Raw genomic sequence first — 16410 nt, forward strand, 5'->3', positions numbered from 1 at the left:
CCGCCGGAATTCGGCAACCCCTCTCTCTCTCTCTCTCTTCTCTTAATCAGGGACCAAAAAATAACAAAAATAAACCTCTGTACCAAAATGGAATTGGAACAATTTCGAGGGACCGCAATTGTATAATTTACATGATTGTTTAAGTTGGAGGACCAAAGTGAATGTTTTGAAACTTATGTTACGTCACCTATGTTTGTCGCATTTTTCATTTTAGTCATCCTCTTCCAATCCCATCCTTTCATAAGAATTTGAAATCAAGTGCTCTTTAAATAAGGACTTGATCGTCCAAAAACAAAGCTTGAGGACCAAACTAAAAAAAAAAATTTGCATAGTGACAAATGTAAAGTGAAAATCTCATGCGTTTTAGTATATAAGTAAATTTTTTACTACAATTTTTAAATATTTTATCATCTAAAAAAATATTAAAAAAAATATTTTTTATATTTTTTAAATGATTTTAATGTGTTAATATTAAAAATATTAAAAAAAAATTATTTTAAAGTATTTTCAATTGAAAAGCACTTGACTCTACAATATCAAATAGACATGTAAGCGAGGAAGCCAAATTTGAAGAAATCTGGTCCAAATTCAGACAATCACTAAATATTACAAAAGCCTAAAACATGTGAGAAAAGTACTATTATACTTATGTCTTGATTTATCATGGATTATAATAGTGAATTGATGGTTTTGCCCTCGAAATAAAATTAATTGAACTATCTATAGGGGGTAAAATAATCTTTTCACGAGGTTCATTTTTCATTCTATGTTCGTCAAAGGACAACTCGTTCTTTTCTCAATTTTGTTTGCATTGTAAATTCAAAATTTTCAAGGTATGGCTTCAAGGGATTTTGCGTAATTTCATAAAGGTTTTTTCATAGTAATTATTTGGTCATAGGAAAATGTGATAATTTGATAAATAAAATGATAACAAAAAATGAAAAAATGTTGTGTTGCGCGCGTCAGAGTGTCTACTGCTCTGCTGCTTTCAAGCAACACATGTAGCTTACTCTAGTAGTGAAAAACTTCCTTCCACCATGTCAATAGACTCCTAACGGTGTTCTTTTCTTCAAAAGATGAAGTGTGTTGATTGTTGTCGTCGATAATATTTTTTCTTTCTCTCTCCTTCCTTGAAATTCGCGTTGGCCATTTGAAATTTCAGGGTAATCCCCTTAGTTGTGTGTATTTGAGTGTCGGTCCTTATTTTTTTAATTTGTAATTTTAATCCTTGATCCTTTCGTAGGTTTTTGATTTTTTTTAATTTCACCATTCAATTTAAATTTATTATTTTTTCATTAAATTTTAGTCGTGATTCTTTTTTTTTCTTTTTTTTTTCGTGCTTCTTTTGTAAACTTTTGATTTTTTTTTCAATTTCATCATTTGATAAAAAAAAACTTAGTTTGTTAATTTTTTTTAATTTAGTTCTCGTTCTATTGGTGGTTTCTTCTTTTAATTATTTTGTGAATTTAGATTTTCTATTAAATTTAACCCTTCAATCCAAAATTATTCATCATCTTATTTTTTTTAAAAAAAATTTGATCATTATTCTTTTAATTGCTATTTTTTTCCTCTTGGATCATTTTGTATAATTTTTTTTTCAATTTTATTATTTTGAAATTTTATTCATTGAAAATTGGGTTTCGTGGTTTTTTTCAGGTTTGATGTTTATGTTCAAATGGCTTGGAACACGGGTTTTATACACTAACACGGGTTGACACCTTTTTTTTGGAATTTTTTTTACCTCATTATTCGACATAGATTTTTTTAGAAAATAGGCTTTGTGGTTTTCTTTGTTTTTTTTTTCTATCAAGTTATCTCGATCTCATAACTTGGCCTGTGGGGTTGACAGGTTAACCCGGGTTGGCTCACACCTTTTTTATGGCTTTTAATTACTCTTTCTTCTTTTGAATCCTTTTGTGTGGTTGAATTTTTATTTTATTTTATCTGTCAATATTTGATTTGTTGAGAATTAAACTTTATAATTTTTTAATATTTGATGCTTCCGGTCAAATGGCTTGAGTCATGAGTTTTATAAGCTAACAATGACTTTTTTTTAAAAAAAAAGACTTTCGTGATTTTTTTCATTTTCCTTTCTATTAAGTTACCCGATAGCATAACTTGATAGGTGGGACCAAGGTTGGTTAAAGCTTTTTTTTTACTTATAATTGCTAAAAAAGTTCTTTTCTTTTGTATGATTGATTTTTTTTTTCTTTTCAATTCTATTATTCAACATTTGATTAATTAAAAATTCGACTTTGATGTTTTTCAAATTTGTGCTTCTAATCAAATGACTTTGGTCACAAATTTAATAGGTTAACACAAGTTGACATTATTTTTTAGGTTTTTTTTTGGAATTGAACTTTTTGATTGAGCCCGTCTAAGATCACACATGTTATGATTTTGGAAGATTAAATTAGAGGGTTGTCTTTTTATATTATTAAATTATTCGAACTTATTAAATATAGTAGATTCCATGACCTGGGTCTTGAATTTCTTTTGCTTCTTTAGAAATCTTTGCCTTAACTTTGTCCTACATATGTCCAAAAAAATTTAGCATGGCTCACATTGTTGTGCCGACCACCGATATACTCGAGTCATTTTTTTTTTTTTAGCTTTTAATATTTAATTCATTATAAATAGAATTTTTAATTTATTTCAATATAGGTTCATAGCTTTATCACAATCTGAGATAATTACCTCACAATCTAAGGTTATCATTGTTGACACAAATCGGTATAATATGTTGGTATAAATATTTTTTAAAAAAATATATTGTTCAAAATATCATAATTAAAGTGTTTTAATAAAAGTGTTTCAACTTATGCATCAACTTTTTTAGGCTGGAAAAAAAAAAAGACAACAACAACTAGCACAAGCTAGAAAGCTAGCACGTACCAGAGATTGACCGGCAAACGTGACTAAAACCTTGAATAAATTGAACTACCAAATTATTGTATTCTCTTCTCATGCCTTAATCTGGCCACACAGTAATTCCTTTCGGGTTGTTCTCAGAGCGCTTAAATCTATCCTCGAAATAAATAGAAAAAGAGAGAAACAGTTCAACTTGGTTTCGTATTGCTGTGATTCCTGGAAAAGCTTTCTCGCTAGTCTGAGGACTGAATAAAAATGGTAAAGGTGAATAATATCACAAAATGGGAGCATACAAGCTAATCCATCAAACTACCAATAAATGGCCAAAAATAATATGAGACATTAATTGAGAAAACAATGGGCAGGGCAATCACAAGTAACAAGAATAAGGTGATAAAACAGCGTGAAGATTAGAGTAACAAAATTGAAATCCTCATCAATTGAATATAGGCACAAATGATCAGAGTCCAACAGGCGTGGCCAGATATAGAACTTCTCACTAATTGGCTATGGATGCGTGGCCAGATGCAGAACTCCTTGCTATGGTAGCATTTCATATGCACTCAATTACTCTTCTTCTTTAACAAAAATCAGTTGATCCAGGGAGAAAGCAGATGACCTCTGTTAGTAGTAGCAAATTCAAGGGATGTACCAGGCATCTTGAGAAAACTTGGGCGCCGTCAAAACTCTGGTAATTGATCACATAATCACACATGAACAACTTCTTTCATTTCCATTCTCAAATTCATCATCTGATCCACCTGTTTCACTGTCATGGATCAAGTTTACGAATCAGCAAAATTGCCATGATGAATATTAACCAGATAGAAAGGGAACCTAAATGAGATACGAGTTAGATAAGAAAGTCTGGATGAAGAAAGCTGTGCTTCTGCATAATGCATAACAAAATGCTACCAAAAATCTTTATACAAAACAAGTGGACTCCTACACACTTTAGGACCAGAAATTATAGAAACCATGTCACGTAGGAAACCAACTTGCTGACTCCAATGGTACCCAACATTCATAGCTTTCTTCAATCGTCGCATATGCATATGGCAGGGGCTGTTGTAGATGCAGGACATGGATGCCCAAATCATAGACCAATAATACTTGGAACATAATGCCTCTCCAATATGGAAATAGCAATCAGAAGACCCATCAAACACACTTCAGTTGTGTAGATGGAAGCAAGCAACAAACAAAATAACATCTATAGACACACTTCAAACAGTGGTCAGACTGACAGAAGATCCAGTATAACCAATCCAAGACAGCAGTAGAAGAACAGAACCAGTGCCAAAATAGGAAAGAGGGCTTGAGGCCACGTTGCTATTTCAGGCTGTTAATTCTGAGAGTTGCCATTTGCAAATGGCAAACATGCACCATGGTCAATATAAAATTGTTGAGTATCAGAAGAGATCTATCTTTTGGCAAGTCTCAGAGAGATGCATGCAATAAATATATCACCGACATTTCACTTCAAGCCTTCAGCTAGTTTGATCATATACATGGAAAGGAAATGGTTTGATCAAACAAAGCTGAATTACATAAAGGAATGTACAATGAGAAGTGACAATGTGCATGGAAACAGAGTGGAATGCAAATGTACATGAATTAGCAAAGAACTGTGAACAAAAACAATATAAAGAAACTCAAAACCACCAGTGAAAGAAGACCACGCTACAAATAACACAATTCATGATAAGGAAATGAGAAGAACTGATGTAAACAAAAAGAAAAGATTCCCTGCCCTCACTTTTGAGAGTCTGCTCTGGAACAAGGACACAAAACCTAATCCATCATAGCAACGGTCAATCACAGTCATAAATCCTCAGTGTTTTACTCAGTTTCAACATCTCCAAAGACATCCCATCCTTTTATCACTTGAGCTAAGGCTCAAGTTGAATGCTCATATTATCATATAGATCACTTAACCTCCACTTGTTAGTACGAGATTGGCCAAACTTGCTGAAAGTTTTATTTGTTTCCTTATCAGGCAATCTAAATATAATTATCACTTTTTAAGATTGCGAGTAACCTGATCTTCTTAAGACTTCTGATATGGACGAGTCATACAAAATGACTCAAAAATAAACATCTCATGTTAGTATTCAAACTGAAAGACAATCAACCCATTAAAGCTCATGAGAAGCAGGGTCCATGTTTAGCAATATGGGAAATCAGAACTTGTGCAGATGTAACTTGGAAATTCAAAAAGACAGTGGTACCCCCTAGAGGTACATATAACGGAGGCTTATGCCACATGGACAAGAGCACACATTAAACAAATTCCAGAAGAGGTTTTGCCTTGATATGCTTGAAACATGAATTAAACTCAATGCAGATCTCATAACATCAAAGTTTAGATCAAGACAAGGTACCCCCATACCTTGGTTCAAATTCCCTAATTTCAGCAAGCTCACTCCCACAAACATCGGTCCACTGCACTTTTCTCCTTTCTGTATGACCAGGGATATCACTACCTTTGTCATTCAATGGCTCGCTCTGATTAGCATCCTCAACAGGGACTGGAATACTTTTTGATGTCTTCTTCAAACTACTCCTAAGAGTAACTTTTATTGCATTATTATCACCTTCGAGTTCAGTTGTAAGATCTTTTCCCTTGTCAGCAACAAGAGGATCTGGCAAGACATCCTTCTGTTGGGCAGGGCCTACTTTGAGAGGTGATGGGGATTCAAGTCCTGCGGAAGCGCGACCAAAGCAGACAAAAGAAGCGCAGCCGCGGGAAAGCCGGTTCTTCAAGGAAGCCAGCTGGAGGTCAAAGTCAGGTTCTTGGTCCACCAACTGGTACTGATTCCACGGCGTAACTCTCATGGGTTTGTCTTCGTGCTTCTGACCCAAGAGAAGAAGGGTCAAGCCCTTGCTATACCCAGAAGCCGAAGAAGAGAAGAACCCTCCTCCTTCCACTGCCAATAACATTAGTTCTGATCATCTGGGCATCAACATATATTTTCTGTGTCGCTCCCCACAACGCCCCCTTGCTACTAACAAAGACACCAGCCCTTCATAGAGCAATTATTTCATGGTCAGATAGGTTGCCATCAAAACACCACAAAAAATCAAATATTAACAAAAACAAAAACAGCCATATGTTAGTGATTATGAAAATGAGAATTGTGCAAATTATATTCGTTTCCGACCAATGAATGGTTAGATTTATCACGGTGATCTACAAACTTTAAATCCCAGAACCACACACGAAAAAAAAAACAAAAAAAGCTATCCAAAAGTGGCAAAGAAAATGGCATTAATATAAAGAGTTAGATCGCCAACATCAGCAATCTGATCAAAGATACAACAGCCCATTTAATACAAAGTCATCTAACAAACATGGTCAATCCCAATTTTGACCATTAAAAAAAAAAAACAGGTATCGATCATGAGATGCTTAAAAAAAAAATGACTTGAACGCATCCCAAACAGGATTCAACTGTTCAACGAGAGAAAGATGGCTGGCATGCATCAATTCACTTTTTAAAAAAAAAAAAAAAAAGCAGAGGGGAAAACAAGAGCAATTCAGCTGCTAATTTTACTCCCTTTTGGTTGTCACAAAGTGGATATTTCCTTTCTCTTTATTTCTCGGGAACCAAACAGAAAATCTTTTGAGTACCTGATAGCGACGCGATAGATCTACGAGAGAATCTGGAGGACTAAAACGGCGGCGCCGGCATGTCGGATCCAATAAATCGGCGAGGAATTTGAGAATAGTGTAGACAGCAAGTAAATAAAATGAGAAATGTAGTTATTAGTGAGTGGAAAATAAATTGAAATAGAAGAAAAAGAAAAGAAAAGAAAGAAAGAAAGTTTGGGCTTACTCCTGGTTCAGATTATTTAAAAGGTGGATAGGGATCGTGGCGCATGATAGCGATTGGGCCCCACCTCTTTTTCTTATTATTATTTTAGTGAGGAGTGCTTTATTTATTATTTTCTGTTACTTATGTGAAATTTCGGAAGGAAACATATATTTGGGTTAAAAATGTTTTTATTTGAAAATATATTAAAATATTTTTTTAAATTTTTTAAATTAAAACTATTAAAAATATTAATTTAATATTTTTTAATTAAAACATATTTTAAAAAAACATTATAAATAAAAGTTAATATACTTTTAAACTCGAGAAAAGAGAAAGTTGGCTTTTGTTTGATTGTCATCATGTATGCATGCAAGCTTTCTTTTAACTAATAAGTCAAGTCCACTTTTTAATTATTTATTTAATTAATTGATTGATTGTATTAGTAATTATTGACTTGCAAATTCTTCTTGTATCTTCCACCCTTTTACTCTTTCTACTTTCTGGATATAATTTAACTACTATTACCACTTCTAATCATTTCTTAATTAGATTTAATTATCATTAATGTCTTTAAAAAGTAAACAAAAAACACCATCTTTTTTACCCAAAAACAGATAGACACTATTTCAATTTAGTGGTTAAATTGCATGAACTCTAATTTGGTTTTTGAAAACAATATTCCAACAGACCTATAACTATTATCAAGGCCATATTTATTTTCTGAAATTCACTTTTCGGAAACCATTTTTCAAACTTTCCTGTGTTTGTTTGCCATTAAAAAAGTTGGTCAACATAAAATATTTTCCGGTTAACAGAAAACACTTTCCAGTCAAAGAAAAATTTGGTTTGGTTTCTAGGAAAATGTTTTTCTTTTTGGCTGTGTTTGTTTTCCGGAAAGTGGTTTCCAGGAAACCACTTTCCAAACTTTCATGTGTTTGTTTGCCATTAGAAAAGTTGGTCAACGGAAAACACTTTCCAGTCAAAGGAAAATTTGGCTTGGTTTTCAGGAAAGTGTTTTCCTGGAAAATTTGGGCGGAAAACACTTTCCGGAAGTTGTGAAAAATTTAGAAATGTCATTATTTGCTGATTATATCAAATTTGATCCTCAAATTTTTTATTGTTATATATAATTTTTTTTGAATATTTATTTTTCAATTCCATCTCTTAAAATTTAATTTTTATATTAATTTTGGTCCTTATTTTTATAATTGTTATTTGCTTTTTTCTTATCATTTTTTTATTGAAATTTTTTATCTATCAAATTTGGTCTTTATTTTTTTTATTGTTACTTATTTTATTTGAAATAATTTATGAAACGTTAATTATTATTATTTTAATTTATTCACCTTTCATTTTTTTTAATTTTTTAGATTTGATCTCTATTATTTTGATTATTATTTATTTTATTTGAGATAATTTATGAAATTATATTTTTTTTCAATTTCATTTTCATTCAACTTTTTAATTTGTAAGATTTGTTCCTCATTATTTTAATAAACTTGAGAAAAATAAAACATTAATAAGTTATTTTCCAGCTCATTTTAATTACATGACATAATCAAACACTGGAAAGTGTTTTCCAACTTATTTTCCATTACACTACCAAACATCGAAAAATACTTTCCCGGAATTCACTTTCCCCGGAATTCACTTTCCAAAAGGAAACTACTTTCCAGCAAACAAACGGGGCCAAATGTTAATCAATTAACTGTAAATAACAATTTTTTTTATGAAATATGTTTTACTCATCAAGTCTCGCGGCAAATTAGTTGATGATGTTCCAAAATCCAATATGCTCAGTAATTAGAGTTTTTGAGTGTTTGGATAGAGGATGATCATATATTTATGTCAATATTTCCTTTTTAAAATTTCACAAAGTTGATGATTGGTGATACAAAATTTATCAAGAAAAACCTCTTTTAGGTCTTTCAAATGTTGTTAGAAGTCATGATTTTCACTAACATGTCATCCACATAAGCTTCCATGTTCCTCTCGGTTTGGTGTTTGAATAATTTGTTGACCATCTGCTGGTAAGTAATCCTTGTGTTTTTCAAAGCTAAAAAGATTTGCCTTATAGCAAAAGGTTCTTTCTTCTATAATGAAAGAAGTCTTTTCTTCATCTTTTAGATACATAGGGATTTGATGGTACCCTGAATTAATATCCAATGAGCTTAAAAACTCAAAGTCAACCGTAGAGTCCACTAATTTATCAATTTTTTGGAGATGAAAACTATTATTTAGACAGGCCTTGTTCGGGTCAGTGAAGTCCACACACATCCTCTATTTTTCAGTGTTTTTCTTCATTGTGATCATTTAGCCAACCGATCCGGATACATGACCTCAGAAATGAACCCAACAGCTAATAATTTATCCACCTCTACAATTATTTCCTACTATTTCCCCCCTAAAGTTTCTCTTCTTCTCAATTTGGATCAATTTGAAATCTATAAGTAGCTATCTCTAGGTCGATCCCTGACAAATCTGAATTGTTAAAAGCAAAATTGGTCTTACAAGTGAGGAGGAAATCTGTCAGTAATTTCTATTGAGGTGGTTCCAAGATGGAGCCTATCTTGGTAACAACCTCCTCTTATTGCCTTAAAAATACTTATTTCAAATGCTATATGGCCTCAATTTTGACCTTCACCCTCTCTTTCAAAGATTTTATGTGATCCAAAACCAAAGACCTCTTGTCTTTCAGACATACAAAGGGATAATACCTTGAGGCTCTTTAGTTTCCTCTCATGATAGCCACCTTTTTTTAGTAGGGAATTTCAAGATCAAATGTCATGTGCTTTTGAATGTATTAATCTAATGTAAGAGAGGTATTCCTATTATAAGCCAAAATCATATCTATCATCATAAAGGTTTGTTTAAGGGTAAGGCATTAAGGTACATGTCTATTGTGATTGGGATCTCCAAAGCACCATGCATTGGCATTTCTGACTCTTCAATCCCAATCAAATAGGTTTTTACATGAGTCATTCTTGAGGGATCTATCCTCATTTAGGGCATCACTTTTCTAGACAGGATGTTAATTGAGCTTCCATTATCTACCAATACCCCATGGACTCGATGATTGGCTCAAACTATGGAAATTACCAGTATGTCCTCATGGGAATAAGTCGCCCCCTCTCCATCTTTTAAAGTAAAAGTTATTAGCTCATACCGTGAATTATGTTGATAAGCTGTTGTAAGGACTTGTTTTTCATACTTCCTCTTGCCATTAAAAGTATCTCCCTGAATGTTAGATAGGGATTGGATAGGTTGGCTAGGGTCTTTTCTATCACATTCCATATGGGCATGCCCTTTGACAAGGTGCTTTAGATAACCCTTGGCTATCAACCTCTTAATATCTTTCTTTAGTGTAAAGCAATCCTCTATGTCATTTTTTTTTATCCTTGTAGAACAAGCAAAACTTATTAGAGGTGCGTGTGTATAGTGGCAACACCATATAAGGTGGATATTGAACAAATGATTTTCCCTTGAGGGTAGCATTCAAGAGAGTCATATATCTTATCTCGAGGTATTATATGCACTTCCTTATTAGCCTTTTCTAACCTTTCTTGAAATTATTATCTTTATTGTGAGAGAGATTCCATTTGAAAGGTTCCTCATCCTCATCCTCATCCTCATCCTACTGGTAGAAACAAGTAGGTCCATGCCTCAATATATTGGCCTCTACTCGTATGTGGTTTTTTATAACTTGTTTTACTTTCCACAAGCTTCTATCTGGTAGAGCATACAAATCTTTCCACATAAAAAAACATTTCTTTACTCCACTTATCAAAATGTTTAATCACTACTTCCACATGAAGCATTTCTTTGTTGAACCTCTTCAAATATATCCTAGTGGATTCTTCTCTTGATTGATTAACGCCAAAAATTTTAATGGAGCTCTTCTTAACGAGTATACTAGTGTTAAACTATGAAAAAAGTTTAACATAGAGGTCTTTAAAACTCATGATAGAGCCGGACTCTAGGTTGTTATATCAGGCTTGTGCTGACCTTCTAAAAATCATAGGGAGAATCTTGCACATAACATCATTGTTTTGGATGACCAATTCTAGGTTGCTACGCACGTTTTGGACATATTCTCGTGAATCCATGAGACCATCATAGTTGTCCAAATTTATATTTGTGGAGATGTAATCCTTATGGATAGGGTGTGCAAGACTCGTCTAGATAAATATGATCTTTTATCTATAAGGACCATAGACCTCATCTTGGAAGTATCTACTGGCTATGCTTCTTCTCGACCGTTATCTAATAAGCTCTAGGGAGCTGGAGAATTCTGGCGTGAAATGACGGGATTGATAGCTAACTTCAATCTCACAGTGGCTAGAAAGATCATGTCTAGAGTGACTATTTATTGGGAAAACTCCATGTCTATGAGAACGATCTCTAAAGAAACTAGGAAATCATTGAGATGGAAAACTTTCTAAGTCATTTTGTCCACCTTCTCTGGATAATACAATTGTCTTCTGGTAAAATGGATTACTTGTGGTTGAGAGGTTAGGATAGATGGAGCTACCTCACATGTTAGGACTTGTTGGGGTGGCAAGACTTGATGTTGCCCCTGGGATGCCAAGACAACTTGGGTAAGAGCTTGCACCTTATTGATGAGTTGTTGAAACTTTGATGAAGTAGATGTGCTAGTAACTACAAGGAGGTCTATGACATGTCCCATCCCAGGAAAATCTTGTTAGTTTGTCATTAATAACGATTAGGAATGCCATAAACCAATTCATAAAGAACAATTAATGGCTTTTTTTTAGTCCTCATAAACAACACCAATTAATGATGTTTCAAAATTCAATATACTCATGAATGAGAGTTTTTGAGTGTTTGGATAGAGGGTGGTCACACATTTATGGCTTCATAATTTATTTCAATTTTCTTTCTATTAGGTTATCATGGTCTCATGACCTGAATTGCAGGTTTAACAAATTAACCCGGGTTGACTTGGGTTAATTTTTTTTTATCTTTTCTTTAATTGATTATTTTTTCAATTTCATCTTTCAACATCAGGTTTATTGTAAATTAAGTTTTATAATTTGTTTTGATTTATTTTCAATGAGGTTAACATGGTCTCATTTCCTGGCATGCAGACAAACGGGTTAACACAAGTTGACGTGAACCAATCTAATATATTATTGTTTTAAAATTTGATCTGACTTGCACCATAGCTTGTACTAATAATCTAGTATATACTAATTAGCAACAACACAACATGTTTCCATATCTTCTCTCAAGCACTCACTCGGCTTCTTCTTCTTCTTCTTTTTCTTCTAAAAAAAAAAGAATCTTGGAGCTTACCTATACCTAAAGTGGAAACTATTATTATTATTATTATTATTCAATAAGAAGTTCAATATATATGGAGTTTAATTTTTGTGATGAAATGCATTAATTCAAATATTTGATGGTATTTTTTTTCAATGAAATATTTGATGATCTGAAAACTTTATCAAAGAAGAATATTTTAATGTCAGTATATAAAAATTATTATAAATATAATTACTGTGAAGATCTTACAATGGTTAATTCATGTTGGAGGGTGATTTTTCCACATCGGCACACCTCCTGTGGCCTCAAGATTTTAAAATGCAACTCGTGAGATGCCGTTATAAATGGTTGGTATGGCAAAATCGCCGCCCCTTCGAGTCTCTTGAAGATCAATTTACTTCCCAAAACATAAGACCAGGAAATGGTAAATTGTTTTTTTTTCAATTAAAAACTGATAATAAATTGTTTGAATCTGTCAATTTTGGATGGTCCCATAGTCATCAAAAACTAACGGTATGGACAAACTCTTGCACTATCGAGCTACTTAAGAGCTATTTGTCCGAATTCGGTGCAGAAGCGGACACGACAAGGAAAAAAAAAGGTTACTGGTCAGAATGACTGGATAGACAAGACTTCCGAAGCTTATTGCATTAGTATTCACGAGTCTACAAAAACGATGTGATTATAAAATTAAAAAAAAAAAAAGTCATTGCATTGGAAGAAAAAAGAGATGCACTGGTGATAAATGCACCCTTAGATTTGATCAAGGAAGCCAATTGGTTCTTTATTTACACACATCTATCCTATGTTAGAAGCATAAATAAGACTTACGAGGAATAAACATAGTTTTTAGACCCGGTCCGGTTCAAGGTTCGGGTTCCAGATTTTGATCGGGTTGCCTGAATCAATTTTTTTTTTTTATATAAATCAAAATGACGTTGTTTTAGTAAAAAAAACACAAAAGTCAACGGGTTGCAACCAGGTTTTTGACCGGGTCAACCGGGTCACCGAATCAACCTATCGGGTTACACTGGGTTTTTCCTTTTTCTATTTTTTCTTCAACCCGGCCTGGTTCTGGCCCCGGGTCGGTCGGGTCCCGGATTGACCCACCATGCCGGGCCGGGATTCAAAACTATAGTAATAAATGTATAATTTTAAAGATGAAAATTCTAACTTTAATTATCACAAGCTATAATATATTAGGGGAAAATACCCTTCATTAATTTAATTTATTTTATTATTACCGTTATAATTTGAGAAATTACTACAATTTTATATACCTTCTAATACTTAATATTATTTTTTCAAAAATCAATAATAAATATATAATTATTTACAAGATTGTTTTCATTTAATAACTAAAAAAGCATTTATATTTTATATTCAATAAATTTTTAAAAAAAACTTTCTCCATCTTCTTCCCCTCCACACCAAACCTAGTCATAATCTTCCATTTTCTTTGATCTCTCACCAACCACCATCTTCAACAACAATCTCACCAAATTTCAAGTGACTAGATATATTATACGCAGTAAACAACAATATTGGCATGTTGTTCGGCAACCCCTTAATCCTGTTAAGTGAGTTCAACAGTAATTGAAAAAAAAAACCCTATAAATCTATTTCAAATAAGTCCAACAGCTTTGGAATAACGATTTTGAGATTTCTTAATGAAAGACTTCTCCTCCATCCTCAGGTTGACAACTGACGAGTTACTTGTTGGTTCAACCAAATTGATTTGATTGGATTCCTTGAAATGCAATTTTTGAAATTAATTCAATTAGATAGTGGAATTGTTGAGTTTTTGGTTGGATTTTATAACACTGCATGCAGGTCCATGGATAATTTTATTTGTGCATGTTTTTTTTTTTAACCGTGGATATCCGGGCCAACTTATACGTACTTCGACTAATTTTCTAAGACCTGAAATTAACGACAATATAAATCTTCAGTGGTCATGAAATTTATAGCATTCAAATTGGTGATTTTTTGATAGCAAACTCAACCCCTGATTAATTAAATTACATCCTTTAGAATTATACTTTTTTTTTTATTATTTGGCTAGTAGATCTTCCTCTTTTCGGTGTATCCTATTTCTTACAAGTAGGTTAGGTTACAACAGAAGAAAGCCATTGAAAACGTGTGCTGGCTAGCACATATATACATATAGCAGCCGGCGCAAGTAATTTATCACATGCAGTCGTCTCAGCTTCAAGGATTTAATAATTTAATGGTCACGGTGGCACCCTAATAGCTCTAAAGCTTATGGTTACCAGAAATAAGAAAGGTCCAGTGGGTCGTGCAAGAAGCAGCACCGCCAACTCTCGAGGCAAGAACATTGTCACTTTAATGCATGGAAGAGGACCACCAACTTTATCGGAAGTTAACTTGAAACTTCCAAAGAAATGCTGAATTCCTGTGAAAGGGAAGTGTGCAGCCTGTCATGCTGCTGAGAGCAATGGGTCAGAAAGGAAACAAAAAAGGCAGTAAATTAATGAGCCTCGTGTTAAAACTTCCCGTATAGGAGGCTATAACACCCTGTAAAAAGCTTTGGCCAATCATTTAGATTCCACTCCACCATGCAGAGGTCTGTTTCTACAATAATTTTACTGGTTTTTCCTTCTCGTGTTGGGGACAAGATTTTTAGTCTTTTGGAGAGGACATTAGTAATTATGAACAACTCGCTGGCCTCGTTTGTCTTTCCAAACTTGGATGTCTCCTTGGATTAGATCATCCCTAAATTTTGTGTGTCGAGAACGAGGGCCTTAAATTGTCAATAATAGGCCACACAGCAATGGTAGTGGCTTCTCTTTCCATTCCAAGATGTCTTCATTAATTCTCTCTAGTGGTTGTTCTGCAAATACAATGTTCAATCATATGAATTATCTATTCATTAATTTTATTTTAACGCCAAATATTCATTCAATTTGGACTATAAAGGGTCAGTGTCTCTGGGCCACACACATTCGACAAGGAAAATATCCCAACTTGAATCAGATTAGTCAAAGATGGAGTTCTCCACAATCTATTCTTTCTTATAATTCCACAGTCAAAAGATGAATTTAATCGATAAATCTTTCTATGGAAAGCAGGAGGAGAAACTTGTGGCCTGGAGTTTTCCGATAATCTTCACCGAGGCACTCTTTGAGCTTCTTGTTCCCCACTTTCTTGTATGACAGCGGCCATGGTATTCTTTTTGTAGGTTCTTTTCTTTAAGGTCAAGACATCCAAAAACCTAGAGTATTTGACCAGACTCCTTTCTCTGTATTGTCAAAAGGTTTTGGTCCTGTTTTTATACACAAAAGAAATGCCCTAAAATCGATTCTTATCGATTGTGAATATAAACATTAAATCTAGATTTCATAATTTAGACAATGGATGCGGTTAGCGCCTAAAGTTGGAATATGATGAACTCGATAGGTTACGCGTGTTTGTCACCTATGCACTCACTCAAAAGCATAATTCTAGACCAGGATGCTAATTGCAATGTAAACCCTACAATAAACTTTTAAGCCAATCTCGTTGGATCAATGATTGAGGGAGTGGTCTAAAAGTTGTGGCGTTGCATTTCTTTCTCTTCATCTATCTTCCCAAATGTTTAGATCAAATTGAAGTCTTAAAAGTGATTCGTAAACGTGCTTTTGGCGAAAAAAGACGACTTGTGGGTCATATAACCACCAATACCTTTATCAACTGCAGAGGAGTCCAGGAATTACAGAGAAAAAAATAAAACTAGATTGAGGAAACAGAAACATCAATCATTTTTTAATGGAAGGTTAGCAAGTTGAATGGGATTCTCTTAATGCAAGAACTAAGTGCGAGAGTGAGTAATGCTGATAGGTAAGCTGCATATTCATTTCTAGCCAAGCCAAAGCAAGGAGAGACCTGAGCATGTGGGATTGGGATTTGGACCCCCATGATCATTGTCTGATATAAGATTACAAATCGCGCCTGACACCCTGTTCCAGCAGCTGAGCTGCTACTCTGGCAGCAATCAGAAGGTTCACATCTTCTGCTACGTTATTTGTTTCTTTGTTAGTTTGTTTCTGGGGGATGGTACAAAATACAATTCAGCATTACAGAAGTTTTGAGCTATTTACGTTGGGGACTCGCTATACACGTCAACTAGTTCTCGTTTACAATAATTGGCAATTCTAATAATTAAGGTGCGGTGCAAGGTATCTTGCGCACCTTGTAATGCTGGTGTTGAAGGCATGAAAGAATGGGCAAGGCTCAAGGGAAATCTCATAATCCAAGGAACAATCAAACCAGTTGATTTTATGTCTGGTGCAATAGGGAATGTCGTGAAAAAATGCAGTGTAAAACCAGTTAATGCCAAGTAGAATATATGATCAGGGACCTTTTCAAGCTAGATTCTTTCTTTCATCTGAAGATTTTCAACTACTTGAAGCAATCTAGCATTGCACAAACGAAT

At 33.7% G+C, this 16410-nt stretch overlaps 1 protein-coding gene across 1 annotated transcript; it reads right to left on the minus strand.

Annotated features, from left to right (window-relative positions):
• Window positions 1-3117: 3117 nt before the first annotated feature.
• On the minus strand, window positions 3118-6705 carry LOC7492481 (uncharacterized). Its single transcript, XM_006383575.3, has 3 exons — window positions 6506-6705; window positions 5264-5897; window positions 3118-3640 (listed from the first exon to the last, which is right to left on the minus strand). Exons 2-3 carry the CDS (start codon window positions 5812-5814, stop codon window positions 3571-3573), a joined length of 621 nt encoding a protein of 206 aa, XP_006383637.3. The 5' UTR covers window positions 5815-5897; window positions 6506-6705; the 3' UTR covers window positions 3118-3570.
• Between the last annotated feature and the right edge of the window lie 9705 nt (window positions 6706-16410).

Source organism: Populus trichocarpa, chromosome 5 (assembly GCF_000002775.5).
Source record: "Populus trichocarpa isolate Nisqually-1 chromosome 5, P.trichocarpa_v4.1, whole genome shotgun sequence".
Classification (NCBI taxonomy): domain Eukaryota; kingdom Viridiplantae; phylum Streptophyta; class Magnoliopsida; order Malpighiales; family Salicaceae; genus Populus; species Populus trichocarpa.